This window comes from Argentina silus (genome assembly GCF_951799395.1).
Source record: "Argentina silus genome assembly, chromosome: 8".
Classification (NCBI taxonomy): domain Eukaryota; kingdom Metazoa; phylum Chordata; class Actinopteri; order Argentiniformes; family Argentinidae; genus Argentina; species Argentina silus.
In genome coordinates, this window is record NC_139662.1 from 18,294,366 (window position 1) to 18,312,848 (window position 18,483).

At 43.9% G+C, this 18,483-nt stretch overlaps 2 protein-coding genes across 4 annotated transcripts; one reads left to right on the top strand and one right to left on the bottom strand.

Annotated features, from left to right (window-relative positions):
* Nucleotides 1-2,789: 2,789 nt before the first annotated feature.
* Nucleotides 2,790-9,556, bottom strand: LOC310808730 (calcium-independent phospholipase A2-gamma-like). 3 transcript variants are annotated; one of them, XM_083675785.1, is made up of 10 exons: nucleotides 9,437-9,556; nucleotides 8,716-8,853; nucleotides 6,809-8,418; nucleotides 6,343-6,495; nucleotides 6,070-6,227; nucleotides 5,725-5,819; nucleotides 5,403-5,574; nucleotides 5,049-5,106; nucleotides 4,489-4,683; nucleotides 2,790-3,872 (listed from the first exon to the last, which is right to left on the bottom strand). In XM_083675785.1, exons 3-10 carry the CDS (start codon nucleotides 8,318-8,320, stop codon nucleotides 3,414-3,416), a joined length of 2,802 nt encoding a protein of 933 aa, XP_083531911.1. In that variant the 5' UTR covers nucleotides 8,321-8,418; nucleotides 8,716-8,853; nucleotides 9,437-9,556; the 3' UTR covers nucleotides 2,790-3,413. The 3 variants fall into 3 exon arrangements, with proteins under 3 accessions (XP_083531911.1, XP_083531910.1, XP_083531912.1); XM_083675786.1 differs by having other exon boundaries at nucleotides 2,792-3,872; nucleotides 6,809-7,823; nucleotides 8,244-8,853; XM_083675784.1 differs by having other exon boundaries at nucleotides 6,809-8,853.
* A 5,116-nt stretch (nucleotides 9,557-14,672) lies between these two features.
* On the top strand, nucleotides 14,673-17,452 carry LOC310808050 (monocarboxylate transporter 2-like; the record flags this gene model as incomplete). The annotated part of the gene is made up of 4 exons (XM_083674747.1): nucleotides 14,673-14,889; nucleotides 15,156-15,299; nucleotides 16,137-17,003; nucleotides 17,187-17,452. 4 exons carry the CDS (start codon nucleotides 14,673-14,675, stop codon nucleotides 17,450-17,452), a joined length of 1,494 nt encoding a protein of 497 aa, XP_083530873.1.
* Between the last annotated feature and the right edge of the window lie 1,031 nt (nucleotides 17,453-18,483).

Sequence of the window (18,483 nt, forward strand, 5' to 3'; positions counted from 1 at the left end):
GCCTCTTTAGAATAAACTGACTAAAAACCGATGTTTTTCAGCTTTGGTGTTTAGAAAGAAATATCCTGCAACCGATTGTACAATATGTAGGGTTTCTGAAACCCTCTTGGAGAGAGATTGTAAACAAGAACTCTGACTGTTATGTATGTGGTATACACACATAATGAAGGCACTGCTTTATGTTGTCAGTGTTACCTGGGTACAATGTGTGCACAGTGTTGTGTTACATGTATGTTGAACAGTAAAGCCACGTTGACTGCATCTCCTGGTTTAGACATTCTTATTAATGTTATTAGTAGAGCTAATACATAACTCTGACCATGATGTAGCCCATTGAGATTCTGACATTATCACACTCGTCTCTGAGTGATTACAACACAACTGGACTGTGTATGCTCAGGCACTTGTACTAGTCTGCCCCCCGCTGTCCCCGCTGTCCCCCCCCCGTCCCCCCCCCTGTAATGATTGAAACAGAACTCGAGTCGCTTCACAAAGGAAACAAAAGCAGAAAAGTATGTTGAGCCACTTGGCTCCTGGCATGCCCTTTTCTTCCCATGCATTAGACTGGCCTGGCTATCTGGTTGGCTGGCTGGCAGTGAGCAGTGAGCAGTGAGCAGTGCCATGCACCAGATTGCACAGTGTAGAACTAGGGGAGACGCGAGGGGAGGCAGCTCTTTGAGGACAAGGAGGTCTCTATGTGTGTGGGTCTCCTCTGGCACGTGTGCCCAGGGCTTGGGTAAGAGCAGATGGCAGGTGGGAGGACCCCAGCGTCGTCACTACATCAGTGGTGGGAGTGTGTGTGTGCGTGTGTGTGTCGGGGGGGACGGGGACACATCTCCAGAGCATCGACCATCTCCATATACAATACAACGTGTATATATACAAAGGACTATTCTTAAGCCAACATCAGGTGCAATCATAATCTTCATTTTCATTTGGACTTCTATCTATCACGAAATTAAATATCTCTTGAGTTTTCCAATAACAGTCCAGGCAGTGGCAGTGATGGACCAGTTGTCAACTGTCATAAAATGACAATGAAGAGGAAGCCTTTGACAATACAATATTACCAATGAGCTTAGCATCCAACACTGTAGCATTTGAATATTTGACTGTTTTTGAGTGTCACAATAGCATTAAATAAAATGAACATCAAGTGCCACTGTCAGAACATGTCAAAAGAACATGGTAACATTTTATATTTAAGTTCAAATGTTCCAATCAGAGGCAAAGATTGGGATTGGCATCTAATTAAAGTTCTTTGGAAAAAACGCCAAAGCCAAAATGCTGAGTGCATCTAGATGCATGCAAACTGCTTACACGAGGAATCGGGAATCGTGGGAAACAAACAATATACAGTATTCACTCTCTCTCTCATACAAAACTGCTGATTCAGAGAGAGACCCTCCCTCCTCTCAATGAAGTATGAGATCATTAAAAGCTTGACCCTGCCTATGACTCCTATCCTAGTGAGCTAACACAACAGTTATGCATCATGCAGTGATACGATACACAGACAGTGTGTGTGTGTGTGTTAATCAATGAATACAATCACATAAAACACCAATGCGATGAAGTGGAAACATAATTTACTGGACATCTGTTTTTCCACTGGTATTTATCTGGCACTGAGCTTGTGACAACATTTCCAGCCGTTTCCAATCATCGGAGGAATGAGATGAATTTTTTTTTTATAAAGGAGAGAAAATAAATCATACCTGTATAGTCCTATTGTTGCAGAGATGACCTTTCGATTCAGTTTCTGTGCTTCCTCTGCCTTGTGGCCCCCAATCCCACTCACAGCTGTGGCGTTCTGGCGTTTACATGGTTGAATAGCACTCTCTCCTCCTCTGCTCTCTCTGTGGACTCAGGGCAGCTTCTTCCGCTCTTCGCTTCAGTCTATATTCAGCATCTGAAAGTTGGTGTGTGTTGTCAGGAATAATGTCCATTCCAACACGTCAAATAAATAAAACCCCTCTTGAAAGAGTAACAGGTGATGTTAATATTTCAGGTGGACTATTGAGATTAAAATCAACCGCTGCCGCTCTGGTCCCTCGACTCTGGGCCTGAGTGACCAGCTATACAACTAACCTTTGTGAAATATGCATATTTAAACATAACGTCATCCCCATTGTGACAGCAAAAGCGATGACAGATTTGATTTCATTCATCAGTTGAATGGATGGCAATAATATAGCGTGTTACTGATTCATAAAACATTTCCAACAAAGTAGGAAAGAAGATTTGATAAAGACATCAAGTCATTTCATGTCTATTGTTATCCTTCCTGTTGTTCTCTCCCCTAGAGTGGAAGGCGGGGGTTTAGCCAGTGGCCTTGTGTCTTCTCCCTGGCAGGCACGGATACACTCATCCTCTCACAAGGCCTTTCTGTCCCAAACAAAGTCTGTCTTTTACAGTGAGCAGGGTGGGCACTGCCCAGAGACGGAGGCTGACGTTAACCCCTAACTGATATACAGTAAATACTAACATGAATTACCTCTATTTAAATGTTCACTTGTTGCATCAGCAACACAGGAGTGTGAGAGTTACTGGGTGTAAGATATTTAAGTGATGTACTGTAAAGTGAGTATGTCATCTCATCTGAGCCAGTTTTACACTTTAGATTGAGATGGCAATCTCTGTGAGCTGTGAGCTTATACTGTGTCACTGAATCTCGAGCATCAGTTGAATCAGTATGTGGGGACTGACTACATACTGATTTGAGAGGCTGAATTATATCTTGACAAAAGAAGCATCATAAAACATAATGTTGCAATAAATAATCTCATTTTATTTATAAACATATTTTACACACAACATATAATATCATAGACTATGATATATAATACAGCTACATTCATCTCTTCAAGATATGGTCAATGCATGTGAGGACATAAGTCAAAATAGTTTGTAAGATAAATAAACAAAATCAAGCCATTTGATTTACAGGACATTGTTCTTCTCTTCACCATAAATATACAGTACATATATCCAGGATTTATGCATCATACTGTCATCAAACTGCAATTTTTATGCTGCAGTAACTTGAGGCATTTTCACTATCCTTCATTAATGTGTTTCCTCATACTGTGGTGATCATCATAAAGCAGACTGACCAATCTAAGAGGTGTATGTGTGTATGTTCGGATATCAACAGATCTGTTCCAACAGTTGAATACAGAACAGAAACTATACCTAGTTCGAGAGCTGAGTTCTAATTGTTCCACAAGCCTTAATACCATTCGTCATTCGTCATTCCAATCCATGCATTACAATGAGCCCGTCCTCCGATTTCTATCTCCACTGCTCTACACTAACTTACTTCATGGAAACATGATGCCATAGTCACTGTAGCAATGACTGGGCATAACCTACTGTGAGCTCCTGGACCCCCAGCCCTCAGGAAGGAGAGGTCAGACCCAGCGCTGCTGCATCTCCCAGGCCCTCTCGCTGACCCAGTCCTGGGTGCGGCTCCGGCCCGTGCGCTCCGCCTCCAGCACCTTGCACAGCCGGCTCAGCTTGGAGCCGTTCCTATCCAAGTAGTGCTTGGTGTCAGTCTGCATCTGGTCCAGGGCCCATGTCCTGCTCTCGTCCAGGGACACCTCTGCACTCAGCATGGGGTTGAAGCGGAAGTAGACATCTGGAGGCAGCAGGTCATCCAGGAGGGTGTGCACCGCCTCCGTGTCCGTGGCGCTGCAGATCAGGGTGCTGATTTTGGCGCGCAGGCTGGTGGACGTGGTGGGACCCCTCTTGGCGTTGTCGTAGCGGCCGGTGCCTAGCGACAGGACGCACTGGAAGGGCTCGTTAGGCCAGAGAAGACGGCTCTCGTGGACAGCGAGGGCGCAGGGGTTGTTTAGGATGATACCCCCGTCCTACAAAGGGACAGATATGGTGAGAGGTTATGGGTGGTGTGGCATGCACTGCATTTGATTTGACAGTATATGATGGGGTTATCTCACTCTATACCATAGCTACAATCTTCATTAAACAATGGTCTTGATGAAAGCAAGCATCGTGATTGGCCGCGAGGCGTTAGAAGCCGTTTAATAACGATAATAGTGAAATCACCTGTTATGATATTCCTACGCCGCAGTAGATTTGTCTAACGCGTTCCCATGACTACGCTTGTAGTTTTGGGAATTATCTTTCTCAGTGCAGTTGCAGAAACCATCGCACTCTATCACAAAATAAATACTTTAAGCATTGATTTCTGGGTCACAATTTTTCTGATTTGTTATGTAACCCACGAAAGCCCTCGAGGCCGTGATTTATCATCAATATTCTCACGTGGTAGGGGTTCCCTCACTCTGGCATTATTGCTAAGTATCATACATATACTGTATCATTCTTTATCAAGTGTTCTGATTCCCATATCTCTTTCAAACAAAGACAAGGGTAGGAGGAACCTCTATCAAATGACTATGTTCCCCTTCAATAGATGCTGACAGACATGAAAAGCTTTAACCAATCAGAGTGCAGCAGTCCTACCTGGTGGATGTCGCTGTGTAAGGGGTACTCCTGGAAGTATCCTGGGGCGGCGGATGACGCTCGCAAAGCCTGCCACATCTGGTACCCAGAACCCCCTGCGTAGCGGGTGAGGCGCCCTGGGGTGTGGTTGTAGTTCCGGAAGATGAAGGCTTTGGGACTGGTCCCCCAGTTCACCACTGCACTGACTGCTGACACCTGAACGCCCACACAGAACAATAATAACAATCACAACAATAGTAACAATCACAAAGTATTTACAGTGGCTACAGCGAATGGAGATCATTATCTCTTTAGAGCATGTAAGCTGTTGTCCCCCATCCACAACTTTGATACAGTTGTGTCCCCATTCCTGCATCTTAGCCTGCTATTCCTAGCATGTCCACTAGGGGGAACCAATACTTTGGCCCATGTCATGTTTGGTACAGTAAAACACACCTACACCATCAGCCTTTTCGTTGATGCTTTTTCAAACCAATAGTTATCTCCCTAAACCTCAACCAATGAGCATCCATGACAAGCCATTCTAAAATGAACTGACAACGTTTAGGGAGTGTCCTTACCTTGGGGCTCAATTCATCCCTGGCTGTTTTGATCAGGACTTTCTCTCCCATCTTCTCCCTGAATCAGATCATATAAAAGAATAAACAGACCAGTATTAGACTACCATGAAGAGGATGACATCAACGGAATTTAATCTACTTTAAAGGGGTAATCTGGGATTCTAACAACAAAGCGGTCACTCTGCCACTTTTTTGGGTAAAAAAAACAACAGCTGAGGGATGGGACTGGTAACCGCTCTCAGATTCATAGACAGCTAGATATAGATAGTTATAGATGCAAGGACTGACCATCTATGAGATAACACTTTTAACCATTTGTTGACGCTAGGTTGACTGAGCTGTAATCTCACATACCGCAGTATGGTTTCCCATGTCTCAGTGCTGTAGTAGGAGTGACTCCAGCCCATCTTCACCGTGCCAACAAGGGGGTTTTGCCGGAATACATCTGAGCCGAAACGACGGTACATGTCTGCACATTCATCCAGGGAGAACCGAGCCAAGCCGAGCATGAAGGCCAACACTGCCCCTGTTACGTACGTGGGCAACACACACACAGACACACACACACACACGCACACACACTTGAATTAGTCTCAACTAATAAGGCTGTTTTGAGGTCATTTCGGAGTCCTACTGCATGTGCAGGTGTGTCAGAAGCGCCCTGTGCTTCCCTTACCAGTGCTTACGCCACAGATGTAGTCAAACAGCTCATGGATCTGCTTGCCTGTCTCTGCCTCCAGCTGCTTTAGAACCTGCAGTGGCACCAATCCTCTGGAAAACGGACATAGGAGGAAGTGAATTAAGAGGGGGGGGGGGGGGGGGTGGAGTCTTAAACAGGTAAATACTGTAAGAGATCTAAATGGCTTCAGAATCAATATTAATTTTCTCATACAGTATGTTTATACAAATGACGAGCTTAACTATAATGAGAACTCCTATTGACATCCATGTTACATTGTCAAAATAATGGTATGATACCACCTCTACCACCTCAAAAGTAAGGTAGACAGTTTTTTGGTACCTTGTGCCACCACCATCAATTGAGAGTATTCTTACTCCACGACCTTTGACCGGATCCACATAACCAATAAGAGCCAAGGCTTCCCTGATGATACTTTGAACGTCCTGGTCATCTCTGTGGCGACGTCGTTGTCTCAACAGTTTAACAGCAGCTTTTTCCTGGAAGATTAGACACTTTATTGCTGATGGCTGGAGACGGAATTGAACAGGACATCATCCTGGAGCATACAGTACACATGCAGTATGGTATCCTGGAACAGTCATTAAAATTCACCTGCCACACCACGACTTTGCAAGCTGGGTGCTGGATGAGATGTCCGTTGAGCTCCTCGACACAGGCGGTCAGGTTGTGTGGAGTTAAGGCCTGCCCCAGGGTTCCCACCAGGGCACGGGTCATCTCCTCCGCGTGCCTTCGGCTCATAATGACCTGAGGGAGATGTGATAGTAGTCAGAACAGCTCAGAGATACAGGAATCCCTCTCTGAAAAGTCAATTTAAACACATTACTGATAGTACACAATAAAACATTATACAACATTAAAATACATTCTACAGACTTGCCACGTTGTCTCATTTTAAAAAGTTGGAGTACTAGGAAGCAGGGATCAAAGCAGAGGGGACCGATGTTCAGCTAATTCTAAACACCCCGACACATCAACCAAATAACAATCCACTAATATAAATGTCTCTTCATAGGGAGTAAATTCCTGTAATTTCCTCTCTGTATTGTGGGCAACTCACCCTTCGGTTAAATAAGGCCTCTGAGGGCTTGGTGGTGGGCTTGGCCTGGGTGTTCTGGGCCCAGGGGCCCACCTTTAGATAGCCCCCCAGGAGCCTAGGGATCGCAGTCCTGGGCTGCAGGAGGCACTCCATGAAGAAAACAGGCTTTGGTTTCTGGAGAGCAGCAGATTCATTCTGAATATCATTCTCCCTGTTCTCCATCTCCATCTCCATCTCCATCTCCTCCTCCAAGGCAACCTGGCTGCCGTTGAAATAACGGTTGACGTGATTGGCCATGTGCGCGTAGCTCTCACCGAAACTGGTAGTGAGGCTGCTGATGTGGAACAGGCCTGGGGATTTAGGCCGGAGCGGTTTCTCTCCCTGTTTCAGATCTGGTGGGGAGCTCTCAGGTTTGGAGGTAGAGTGTGTTGAAAACTGCTTGTTATATGTCCTATCGCTTGGCATGTGTTCCACAACGAGACGTTTTCTTTGATGAGGTGGTAGGTCGGCTTCGTCTGACACTTTGGCTCCAAAGTACCTGTTCACATGATTGGCAAAGTGAAGGTAGCCCTCCTCCCAATTACTAGATACATCACCACTTTCAGCACCCGGATTCAGAACTGGTGCTGCACAAGTCTTCAGTTGAGCCTGTTTAGCTCCCTTCAAGTTCTCAACATGACTTCTCTGTATGGCTGTCCTCCTCCTATGCCTCCTGGTGGACCCTCTGTGTGAAACCAAATCGTCTTCCACTTGATCTTGATGTTCAGGACCCTTGGAGAACACAGAATTGATGTGCTGAGCCACATAGTTGTAGCTTTCCCCAAACCTGGTGGCTATAGAGCTGATGTGAAATAATTGCACACCGGGAAAAGCCTGGGGTGCAGAAGTCTCTGACAGGCCCGCAGGGGTCTCAAGCTTCTCTTCACATTTCAGAGTGGTTGTTGTTGACTCCTTGTCCTCTGTGACTCTCGCTCGTGCTGCTCTCGTGTTACTCTGAGCTCTCCTCTGTGGTCTGCTCAGCCGCAGACTCTCTGGACTTGAGACAACAACACCAGCATTAACGGCAACAGGAGAAATAGAAGCATCCTTTCTCTTGAAATAAACATTGATGTGCCTGGAGAGGCGATTAAAGGACTCGCCCAGATGAACTAAGCTCAGCTGAAAAGCTGTCTGGCTGTCCTGGTAGATCCCAATAGGGGCCTCCGCTTTCAACGGACTCCTACTGGGGGTCGAGTAGAAGCGGACAGCCTGGGGATATTTCACCCCTCTGGTACCAAGGAGGTGCTCTGGGGTATGGCTAATGTCCCTGTGTTTTAACTTTGAGCTCTTAGGGACACCTGTCCTAACAGAGCTGGGGGGCAGGCGGGAGGATAGCAGGGAACAGCTACGGAGGTCCAGGGATGGGGCAGGTGTCTTGGCCAGGTGAGGGAAGGTTCTAAGGATGGTGATGAGGTACCTGAGCTTGCGGTACAGCCTTAACGTCCTCCCTCCCAGGGGACTCACGCATAGGCTGGTGGTGATGAACCGATCCATCTTTGACCTGGCCGTAACTGGCTGGAGACAAAAGCGACCAAGTGGCAGCAAGTTGGGCCTGTATTGGCTTTGGCCTCGGTATCAGAATCATCGGGTACCTAGGAAATACAAGAAGGAGAGGCGTAATGTTTCTATTTCCACGATTATCTACCTAACTATCAAGCAAGTGTAAGGCTTGTCTAAAGCGGCATTCACACCACCAGCTTTGGCATATTTTGTTTTTACTTGTTTTTTTTCTTGTTCAGTTTTTGGCAAAGAGAGCTGTTGTCAACAGACAACGGAGGCATGAGGAAGGTCAAAAAACATCCCATCCTGCTCACGTGCGTGTCCCCCAACAGAGTTGCATATCAATATCCCTACCACATGACTGGCTGGAACAAGAGGCACATACCTACCTGCCACAACAACTCCCTCAGAGGAGAGGGCTTGTTTTGGTTGGTATTGTGGGCGGAGCTGGTCACATTGTGTGTAAACACCTCCTCTGTCATAGTATCAAAGTTGTCCCCGTATTCAGTCGTAAATGTAACATGATGCTATTGAATAAATGTCAGACGTCAAATCAGAATAGAGAGAGAGGGAGAGAGAGAGGGGGAGAGAGAGAGAGAGAGAGAGAGAGAGAGAGAGAGAGAGAGAGAGAGGGAGAGAGAGGGAGAGAGAGGGAGAGAGAGGGAGAGAGAGAGAGAGAGAGAGAGAGTTGTGGCATGTAAATAATAATATAATAAGTCTCTACACATACTGTCAGGAGAGCTATTCCTGTAATGTGACAGAAATCTGAGCAGTACAGGTGACACCTCACTATGCCTCAAAATGCAAAATGTCCTAGTTTAGAGTCTAGTTTAACACTTTGACTATGCTTCTGCAGTACACAAACCTGTGTTCAGTTCTACCCATTATAACAAACTATTTGCTGCTGAATTATGGCAAATTATTTTATAACACCCAGAAAAGGTGCACAATACAACCGCAGAACAGCTGCATTATGCCAGAGTACCTTGAACAGCAGACAATACATGTCTACTGTAGGAAGGTCAAATGATTTGCTTGTAAGGCTTGGCTAGACAACGCTCACAATAACCTTGAGAACACATATGCTACACAATGAGATTAAATATTCACCTGACACGGGTATCTAATCCTCCTCTTGTCGTCTAACCCTCTGCAAATTAACTTTCCTCTCTGTCCTATAGCTATAGAACAGCTATTCAGTCTTATTTGTTGTCTAGTGCACCACCTCCCTGAAGTACCCTACGGACTGTTTTGATACTTAATCCCGTGCAGGGCCTTGATCCAATTGGCTGGCCTGAGCCGAGGGCCCTTCGCCTGACCAATCCTCTTACAGACTCCCCCCTGTTTGCGATCAACTGCTGTCACCGCGGTCCACGGACCACAGGCCGTGTGGTTCACATCTAAAATTAGGGGGGGGGGGCTCAGAGTGAGTTAAAGGACTACTACCTTGTAGGGTTGGGCGGTATAACGGTAATATGGTATCCCGCGTGATTTGAAAATGCCCTCGGTGTGTGCTTTTCAAAACCGTCATAATATTTCTGCTCTGTTATCTGTCAAACTGCGAAATTAAGCGCTGTTTGTCAATTCACACTGTGTTCAAAATGTGCAACAGAGATGGGAACACTAATGGGAACTAATCTACACCACCTCAAGCTGAAACACTCGTTAACAGCTGCACGGATCCGACACATCAAAGTGCTGCTGTCGGGTTCAGACAGCTTTTCGCTGACAACATATATGTGGCTGTCAGTTAACATTACGCCATACATTTCGTTAACCATGCACTTTGTCACACCAGACTGGAAACTACAGTCAAAATGCCTAAAGACTAGAGGCAACTGACAGAGTGGGCCCTCAGAGTCTGCCGTGCCATTACCGCCGCATTCTCACAGCTGGCCCCGAAAGAGAGAGCTCAAAAAGAAGCAAACGGAATTAGGACTCCCAGAGCATAGTCTCATAACGGTAACTAAATCAATATTTTATAGACAAATGATATCCTATAGGCTATATGACATAGGACATGAGAAAAGTTATATTATTACGAATGCAGCGTGTGATGCTTCTTATTAAGATATCATATTATGCTATCCAACTGTTTACTTTAGTTTGTCAAGCTGTGATCGGGATGTAAAGTTTAAATGATTGGTTAGGCTAAATGTCATACAATACAGCAGTCACCGCATAAATAATTCAGTTTTCACTTCAATGTAGATTAAATATATGGAGCAAAGACGGCTCCCGCCAGACCCCTGCAACGTTTATTTGTTGTGGTAATACGCCAGTAAACGGTATAAAGGTGTGAAAACAAGTATATCGCCCAACCCTACTACCTTGCTAATATTATTGTTGTGTTATAGTAAATTAAATGTGCATTCACATTTGCCTGATCCACACTATGCAGTATTATATAGTATACCCTAATTCATATGGTGCAAAAAGCAGATCCAAAGAAAAATAGATCTGTCACATGCCACACACCTGTGTTTAGTAAACAACCAAGATAGATCATCACTATGCGACTCTCAACCTTTGTCAAGCGCATGCTGTTCTCATACTGTACAATGATGCGTTGTTGAGAAAACAGGTGGACAAGACATGGGAGATTAGACGTTTGAGTCTTCACATATGTGGCTCAGTTGGTAGAGCATGGCGCTAACAACGCTTAGGTTGTGGGTTTGATTCCTGCTGGGACCATACATACTGAAATGTATGCACTCACTGCAATGTAAGTCGCTTTGGATGAAAGTGTCAGCTAAATGGTATATATTATTATTAACATGCATGTACATAAAGAAAGTTAGGAATTACATTTGAAAAGGAAAACACTTGAGCACACCGGCTTTCTTGCTACTTAACATTTATGTGAGAACGATACCTAATGGATATTTTTGTCACAATGATCTCATACAGTATACATCTCATACAGTTTTTAGTGATTTGAAAAAAATGCTTACTTGACTGAATGCACATGAGCATAGACTACTGAATGTTCCAACAAGAAGAAACATGAAACACTAATGCAAAAATAAACCAGCTCCTCACAGTCTCTTTCACAACTCATCAGACAAACACTGTCAGATAGGAGGCATTTCGGTATGGCAAGGAGACATACTGTAAGGCTCCAACAGTATTTGGCCTAGATACCATTGTGTACAGTATATCCTGCTTGTGTTCCAGCAAAAGGAGATTAAGCTCTAAAACTCAGTTCCAGTCAATGGGGAAACTCAGTTAACATTGATATCAAGTTAACGTTGATATTTAGCAAAGTGTGGTGTTCTCTGAATACAATTTAAGTCTGTCTTCCCTCCATGGTCAAGGCTTTTTCTTCCCACAGCGTCCTGTAATACAGTTGTCTCATCCCGTCCACTTCAGGAGACTTTTTTTTAGCAACGATAGCGTAGGCTTTGTCCATGGCTGGTCCTTAAGTATGGCCACGACATGAAGTGTCCTAGCCAGCCAAGACCCACTGCATTGTACATGACTGTAAAGGCTGGGAGTCCACCATGAACCTGCAAGAAAAAGGGAAGGTCAGAGAAGAGGATGAGCTGCCTTGAGTACAATACACATAGGGCCACATGTTTATCCTGCTCAGGTTACATCGCCAGAAAAGACTCCTAGCCCAAACTATGATTCTTCATTAAGACCAGGAGTTTTCCCGAACGTGTGATCTACCAGACCAGGAGAAACTCTGAGTCCTATTTGTAGCTTACATAATGATGTAAGTAATAGACATACAACATAAAGCACATCTGTGCAAACAGACAATAAAAGCTTATCTTATACACTATGCAAAGGTGAAAGGGCATACAGGTGAATTACATATAATGGTAATAACAAAAGACAGACTGACAAACAGATCTTGTACGTTCCTGCAATGCTCCCAGCTGACTATGTTCCAACTTGAGTTAGCACTCACCTCATTGTTCTCATCAATCACATGCCTCCATTACCTTCCTCCTTCATAAGCTGGAACAGGAGATCCACAAAGTCTACTTTCCCTGGTCGATTTCTCTGCAGATACTGGAGGAATTGGATCTCTTCAACGCATATGGTGGTCCTCTGTGGCTCAGTTGGTAGAGCATGGCGCTAACAACGCTTAGGTCATGGGTTTGATTCCCGCTGGGACCATATATACTGTGAAATGTATGTGCTCACTGCAATGTAAGTCACTTTGGATAAAAGTGTCGGCTAAATGGCGTATAATATTATATTATTAAACATTGAATGCATGCAGTGGCTACTGTGAAAATGTCGAAGTCAGGTAATTTTCTTACCCTGACACCTACGGAGTCAGTGGAGTTGGTCCAGAGAGGTCGTGTCAAACCAATCACTGCTCTTGAATTCACACAGCTGGCCATTCTGACCACATTTCTCAGGTTAGTGAGCATTCTGTCTGTCAGGGTCACCTGTGCCACTGCGACCGGCTACTGGGACCTGGGAAGTCAAGTCAAACATGTTTGTGTCAGTGGGTCACAGACCAGCAATCTGAAGGGTCTCCCTTAAACTTAGCTAGATTAAAGCTGAAATAAAGTGTGATGTTATGTTTGTATGTTAAACTAGAGCTGTATGATGAAGCAGCAAATTACTGCTTGATTAAAAATTAACAAAAATGCAAAGAAATTTAACAAAAAAATGCAGCAAATGGCTTAGTTAGCCATCTGACGTGGTAATCAATGCAAATCATTATCCATTCATCTGCAAACTCAAGATACAGTAGCTAATGCATACCCAGTGCTGGGGAAGGTACTTTGAAAAATGATTTTTTTTTTTACTAAGTTACCTATTGCTTTACAAGGAAAGAAGTTGAACTACACTGAAGCTACCCTTGAAAGAAATGTAGTTTGTCAAACTAAAGCTACTTTGAAAAAGGAGTTACGCGACTGAAATGCGATCAAATGTCTCTGAGATCAAAAAACAGGTGAGGTTGAGCAAAGTGGGGAGACAAGGAGCAGTGAGGGAAGAAAGGGGAAGGGAGGGAAATTTGAAGTTCAAGGGCTGGAATTAAATTCCTATTTATTTTACTGTTATTTGGAAACATGTAGAGTACAGTAGCTCAGTACACTGCTACATGGCAAACAGATAATTATCTACTGAAAACATTACTAAGATTTGAATTACGTTTAACTACCACCAAGTTACTGCAAAATGTTGTTAAACTAATAGTTGAGCTACATGTAGTGTAACCACTCCCCAACACTGCAGACAATTAGGCTGGATCTTACCCAGGGCATTCAATTAAGTTATTGGTCTAAGTCAAGGTGTCTGGTGGATGAGAAATAAAATATAGGCACAAATCATCAATCAGGAGTCTGACTTCTATCGCATAGAAAATGCGACTGATTTAAATGTAAGCATAGTATTCGTGAACCATTGTTGCCTACCTGACAAAGTAGCTGGTAAAATACATAGATTTAACAGACAATGCCAATATTTACCAGGTGGAATTGTTTTTTTTTGCCTATCTACGCTACGTCCGTCCTGAACCGAGCAGCTCGGAGGCTATCAAGCTAGTATGGTTCCCTCAATGACCGAGAGATCCAATACAATTCACGTGTTACACAACTGGTTCAGGAATGTTAACATTGTAGCGACAGCATCTAATTAGGGACGTCAATCATCCTTGGTCTGATTCATTACAGTTCAGAGAAGACTAAACGTGTTTTGCGAGTTTTAGTTTTGACAGCTAAAAGCTGCACGTTGCCGATTGTCTACATGTTATTGATGAACTACATAATATTTTAGATTGAGAATGGGTGTACCTGTTCGTATACAGGTATACCCCCCTAACCCCCCTCCACCAATGCAATTCAGATTTTGCTATATCAGATTGCAGATTTAGTTCAGTAGCCTTATTCACAACATGTGAATGTGGTTGGGCTACATTTTTCTTTAGCAATATCTAGGACCGTCCAGTCATGACCCCCCCCAACCCCTGTCTCTCACATGCACATGCACGCACGCACACACACACACACACACACACACACACACACACACACACACACACACACACACACACACACACACACGTACTATGCACTGTACAGTTCGTATGGGCGGAACCCTTGTGACCCTTTGTTCCAGGGTCTGTGAAGGCAAACTAGTCAAGTAAAGTAAAGAAACGCGGTTAACACATGTGACTTTCCTGATTCTACATTTGCACTGAAAGAGGTAAGCTAAAACTTAAGACAAGACTTAACGAATATCTTTAATTATATTAATGTGTATTTGATGATGATTTGTAAAGCTTGAAAACGTGTACACACTTAAGTTTGATTGTGTAATTCATACAGGCAACATTTCTAAACAATTCCTACTCTTTCCACAGCCCAGCCACTAACACACAATGCCCCCAGCGGCGACCACCAACCTGGGGTACACCCCACCAGATGGAGGCTGGGGTTGGGCTGTGGTCCTTGGTGCTTTCGTCTCCATTGGGTTTTCCTATGCCTTCCCCAAGTCTCTCACCATCTACTTTAAGGAGATCCAGAAGTACTTCTCTGTCTCCTACAGCGAGATAGCGTGGGTGTCCTCAATCATGCTTGCTGCTATGTATGCAGGAGGTAAGTGCATGCTGTGTGTGTCTTCATGACTAATTTAGTATTGTAGGCCTATGTGCTAATATACATCACTGTGTGTATGAATGTATTCATATCGGCTGATTCATTGCTTTATTCAGTTGCCTCATAGGCTACAGTTTGTTATTCATTACTGTTGAAAAAGACAATCATATTTTTTAATGGCACGTACTTCTCTCTTGAACATATGATATATTTGTCATAGGTAATTGCATCTGAATATAATCAACATCCTCTCCTTATTTTTGCAGGTCCTGTGAGCAGTATATTGGTCAATCGCTATGGTAGCAGACCTGTGGTCATGGCTGGTGGGGTTATGGTTGGGGCTGCTATGGTAACTGCCTCCTTTGGCAATACGATTATGCATTTGTATTTATGCGTTGGAGTCATTGGAGGTATTCATTTCATTTTGTCTCTTATGATTTTTTAACTATTTACTGTATGTGTGTAACTTGAATGTGTAAAAAAGATATTCACAAGCAATCATTAGGTTTCTTTGTAGTAGGCACACTCTGTTGTGTAATGTTTGTAGAAAGTAGTTATTTCTAGTTCTGACTGGGTGGGGACTGGGGAGGGTTGGTTGGTTGTGGAGTAAAGTCCTGTCACGTGCGTCAGAAAGTTGTCTCCTCCCCCTCACAGAGAAGAGTAGTCTCTGATCATGTGAGGTCAATGGACTGGGGGGCTCTCCTTTGATGCTCTCCCCTTGTCTCAGTGAGGTGGTCAGTGGGGACATCCCAAGGCCAGGCCTTCACAAGGGGCCTCCCAGTGTTCATGTTAGCCCACAAAGGTTACTTTGGATAACTCTAACTTTCTCTCTCTGACAGGTCAAGAATTTGGCACAGTCCAATCAGAGTAATGACTGTAATTACAATGATATAGCCTAAAATGTAATTTGTGATTACCCAGATAGTGTATAATGTATGACATGCTAACCAGCAGTTGAACAGTGTTAGGAATATCTTAATCCGATCATAATCTAGACATTTCCACTCAGAAAAATCAAGAGTCTTATCAGATAGGGGAGAAATTGGAGAAATGCAAATAAACTGCTACACACTGAGAGGAGTAGATCACAAACAACAGCACATTGAACAAACAACAGCACATTGAACAAACAACAGCACATTGAATGTGAGCCTGAAAACTATTTGTACTCTGGCTGACATTTTTGGGATGTTTGTGAGACAGGTAAATCATTGATGATCGATAACGAAACCTTTTCCTTTCTCCAGGTTTTGGCCTCGCGTTCAACCTACAGCCCTCCCTTACAATAATAGGAAAGTACTTCCTGGTCAAAAGGCCAATGGCAAATGGTCTGGCCATGGCAGGAAGTCCAGTCTTCCTCTGCACTCTGGCTCCACTCAATCAGTTCCTTTTTGATAGTTTTGGCTGGAGGGGAGCCTTCTTCATCCTGGGAGCCATAGTATTAAACTGCTGTGTTGCCGGGGCTCTGATGAGACCTGTGAATATAAAAGCACATTCGACTCCCGACGCCACAGATTCTAATAAAACAACCACTGAGAAAGATGTTATCGAGGATAACAGAAACACAATTACCCTTCTTAGTGAACAGGAACAGAAGCAGAAGGGGGGCTGTGCAGAAACGATGAATAAATTCATCGATCTCTCACTCTTCAAACACAGAGGCTTCCTCATCTACCTCGTAGGTAACGTGGTCATGTTTTTTGGCTTCTTTGCTCCTGTGGTTTTCCTGGCCCCCTATGCCAGGAATGAAGGGATTGATAAATACTCCGCCGCCCTCCTGCTCTCCATTTTTGCCCTGGTGGACATGTTTGCCAGACCAGGGACTGGCATGTTAGCCAACACCAAGTGGATCAGGCCCAGGATCCAGTACTTTTTTAGCTTCTCTGTGGCGTACAACGGTGTATGTCACCTAATGTGTCCGCTGCTGGCATCTTCATTTGGGTACGCAGGGCTAGTAGTGTATGCTGTCTTCTTTGGTGTTGCATTCGGCATGGTGTGTGCGCTGCTCTTTGAGGTTCTGATGGATCTGGTTGGAGCACAGCGGTTCTCAAGCGCTGTAGGCCTTGTCACCGTCATCGAGTGTGGCCCTGTGCTTCTTGGTCCTCCAATCGCAGGTGAGTGAATTTACCACTGAAATTCCCCGATATTTGTACATATTTAGGGCCTCTGTGGGTGAAGGAAGTATTAATCCTGGTACAGTGTACTGTATGTGTTGTTGGAAGATATGAGCTGTAAGCTAGTTGCTAAGCAAGAAGCTGACCAAGGACAATACAAGTGCTGTTTTGCTGTCCCTGCAGGGGCGCTGGTGGATATCTCCAAGGACTACAGACACATGTACTACGCGTGCGGTATCATGATGCTGGCACCAGGGATCTTTCTCTTCATCATGAACTACTTCAACTACCAGCGACTGGACCGGGAGGAGAAGCTACAACAGAGTGAACACATGAACATGGAGTGTGCTAAGCTGTCCGTAGCAGAGGAGGGGGAAGCAGGGCACAAAGAGATGAACATCAGCAAGGAAGAGGAGGGAATGGCGCAGGAAGACTGGAATGAGAACTAAACCTGCTGACATCAGAGATGGGGTTATCCAATAGGTGAAAAGGTTATGGAGAGCAGCAACTTTATCATACACATTTTCAAAATTAATGTCACAAGTTACAACCAATGTTTGTTGTATATATATTTTAGTATCCATCAGTATATACCATGTTCATACATTTTTTATTTTATTACACACTGTCTTGATATAGCTAACTGATGTTTGTTTTATGTCATTTTGTATTTCTGTCTACTGGTTTTGAAGTAATATGTTAATGTGTTATGAACTGTGAATAAACTGTATGTTCAGTGAGTAAAATAAGATAAATACATTTTAAATAATGATACATTACATTTATACAATACAATACAATAACTTTATTATTCCTGTGAGGGTCCGCACCGCCTGACGTCAACTATCATTTATGTCACCTTTCTACATGTTTGTCAAATTATCAATCAAACCTCTTCAATCAAAGCACTGTACTGTAAATACAATATGATGTTGGCAATAAAATGGATGAGATAGTTTAATCGCTTAATTTAAGGGGTTCATATTTGTAACCACTAGAGGGAGATCAATCCCTCCCACAGAGACCCTTGAGCCATACATCCCACCTTGGGTCACACAGCAAATGAGGAATGTGGTAATGCATGGAACGGAATGAGGAATGTTGTAATGCATGGAACGGAATGAGGAATCGTATCAAACACGTGTTTGATAGCATTTCTCATTCCATTCCATGCATTACAATGAGGCTGCACTTGGATTTCTACCTCCACCTCCACCTCTCCTGCTGAACATAATATATTGTATAACCTCCACCCAGTCAACAACCCCCTCGTCCATGGTCTTCAATGGCTTCTTTACTAGCCTATAGGCACCAGGTAACAACAGTTGCAAAGAAAATTATTTGGTGAACAAGCCTCATCGAATGTTTACGTCTATAAATGGTCCATCCTCATAATTTACCTTTAAGGCAGAAATTACCTTCTTCTCAGATGACACAGAGATTTGTCATGAGGGAAAATCAATCAGGTTTATAATAACTT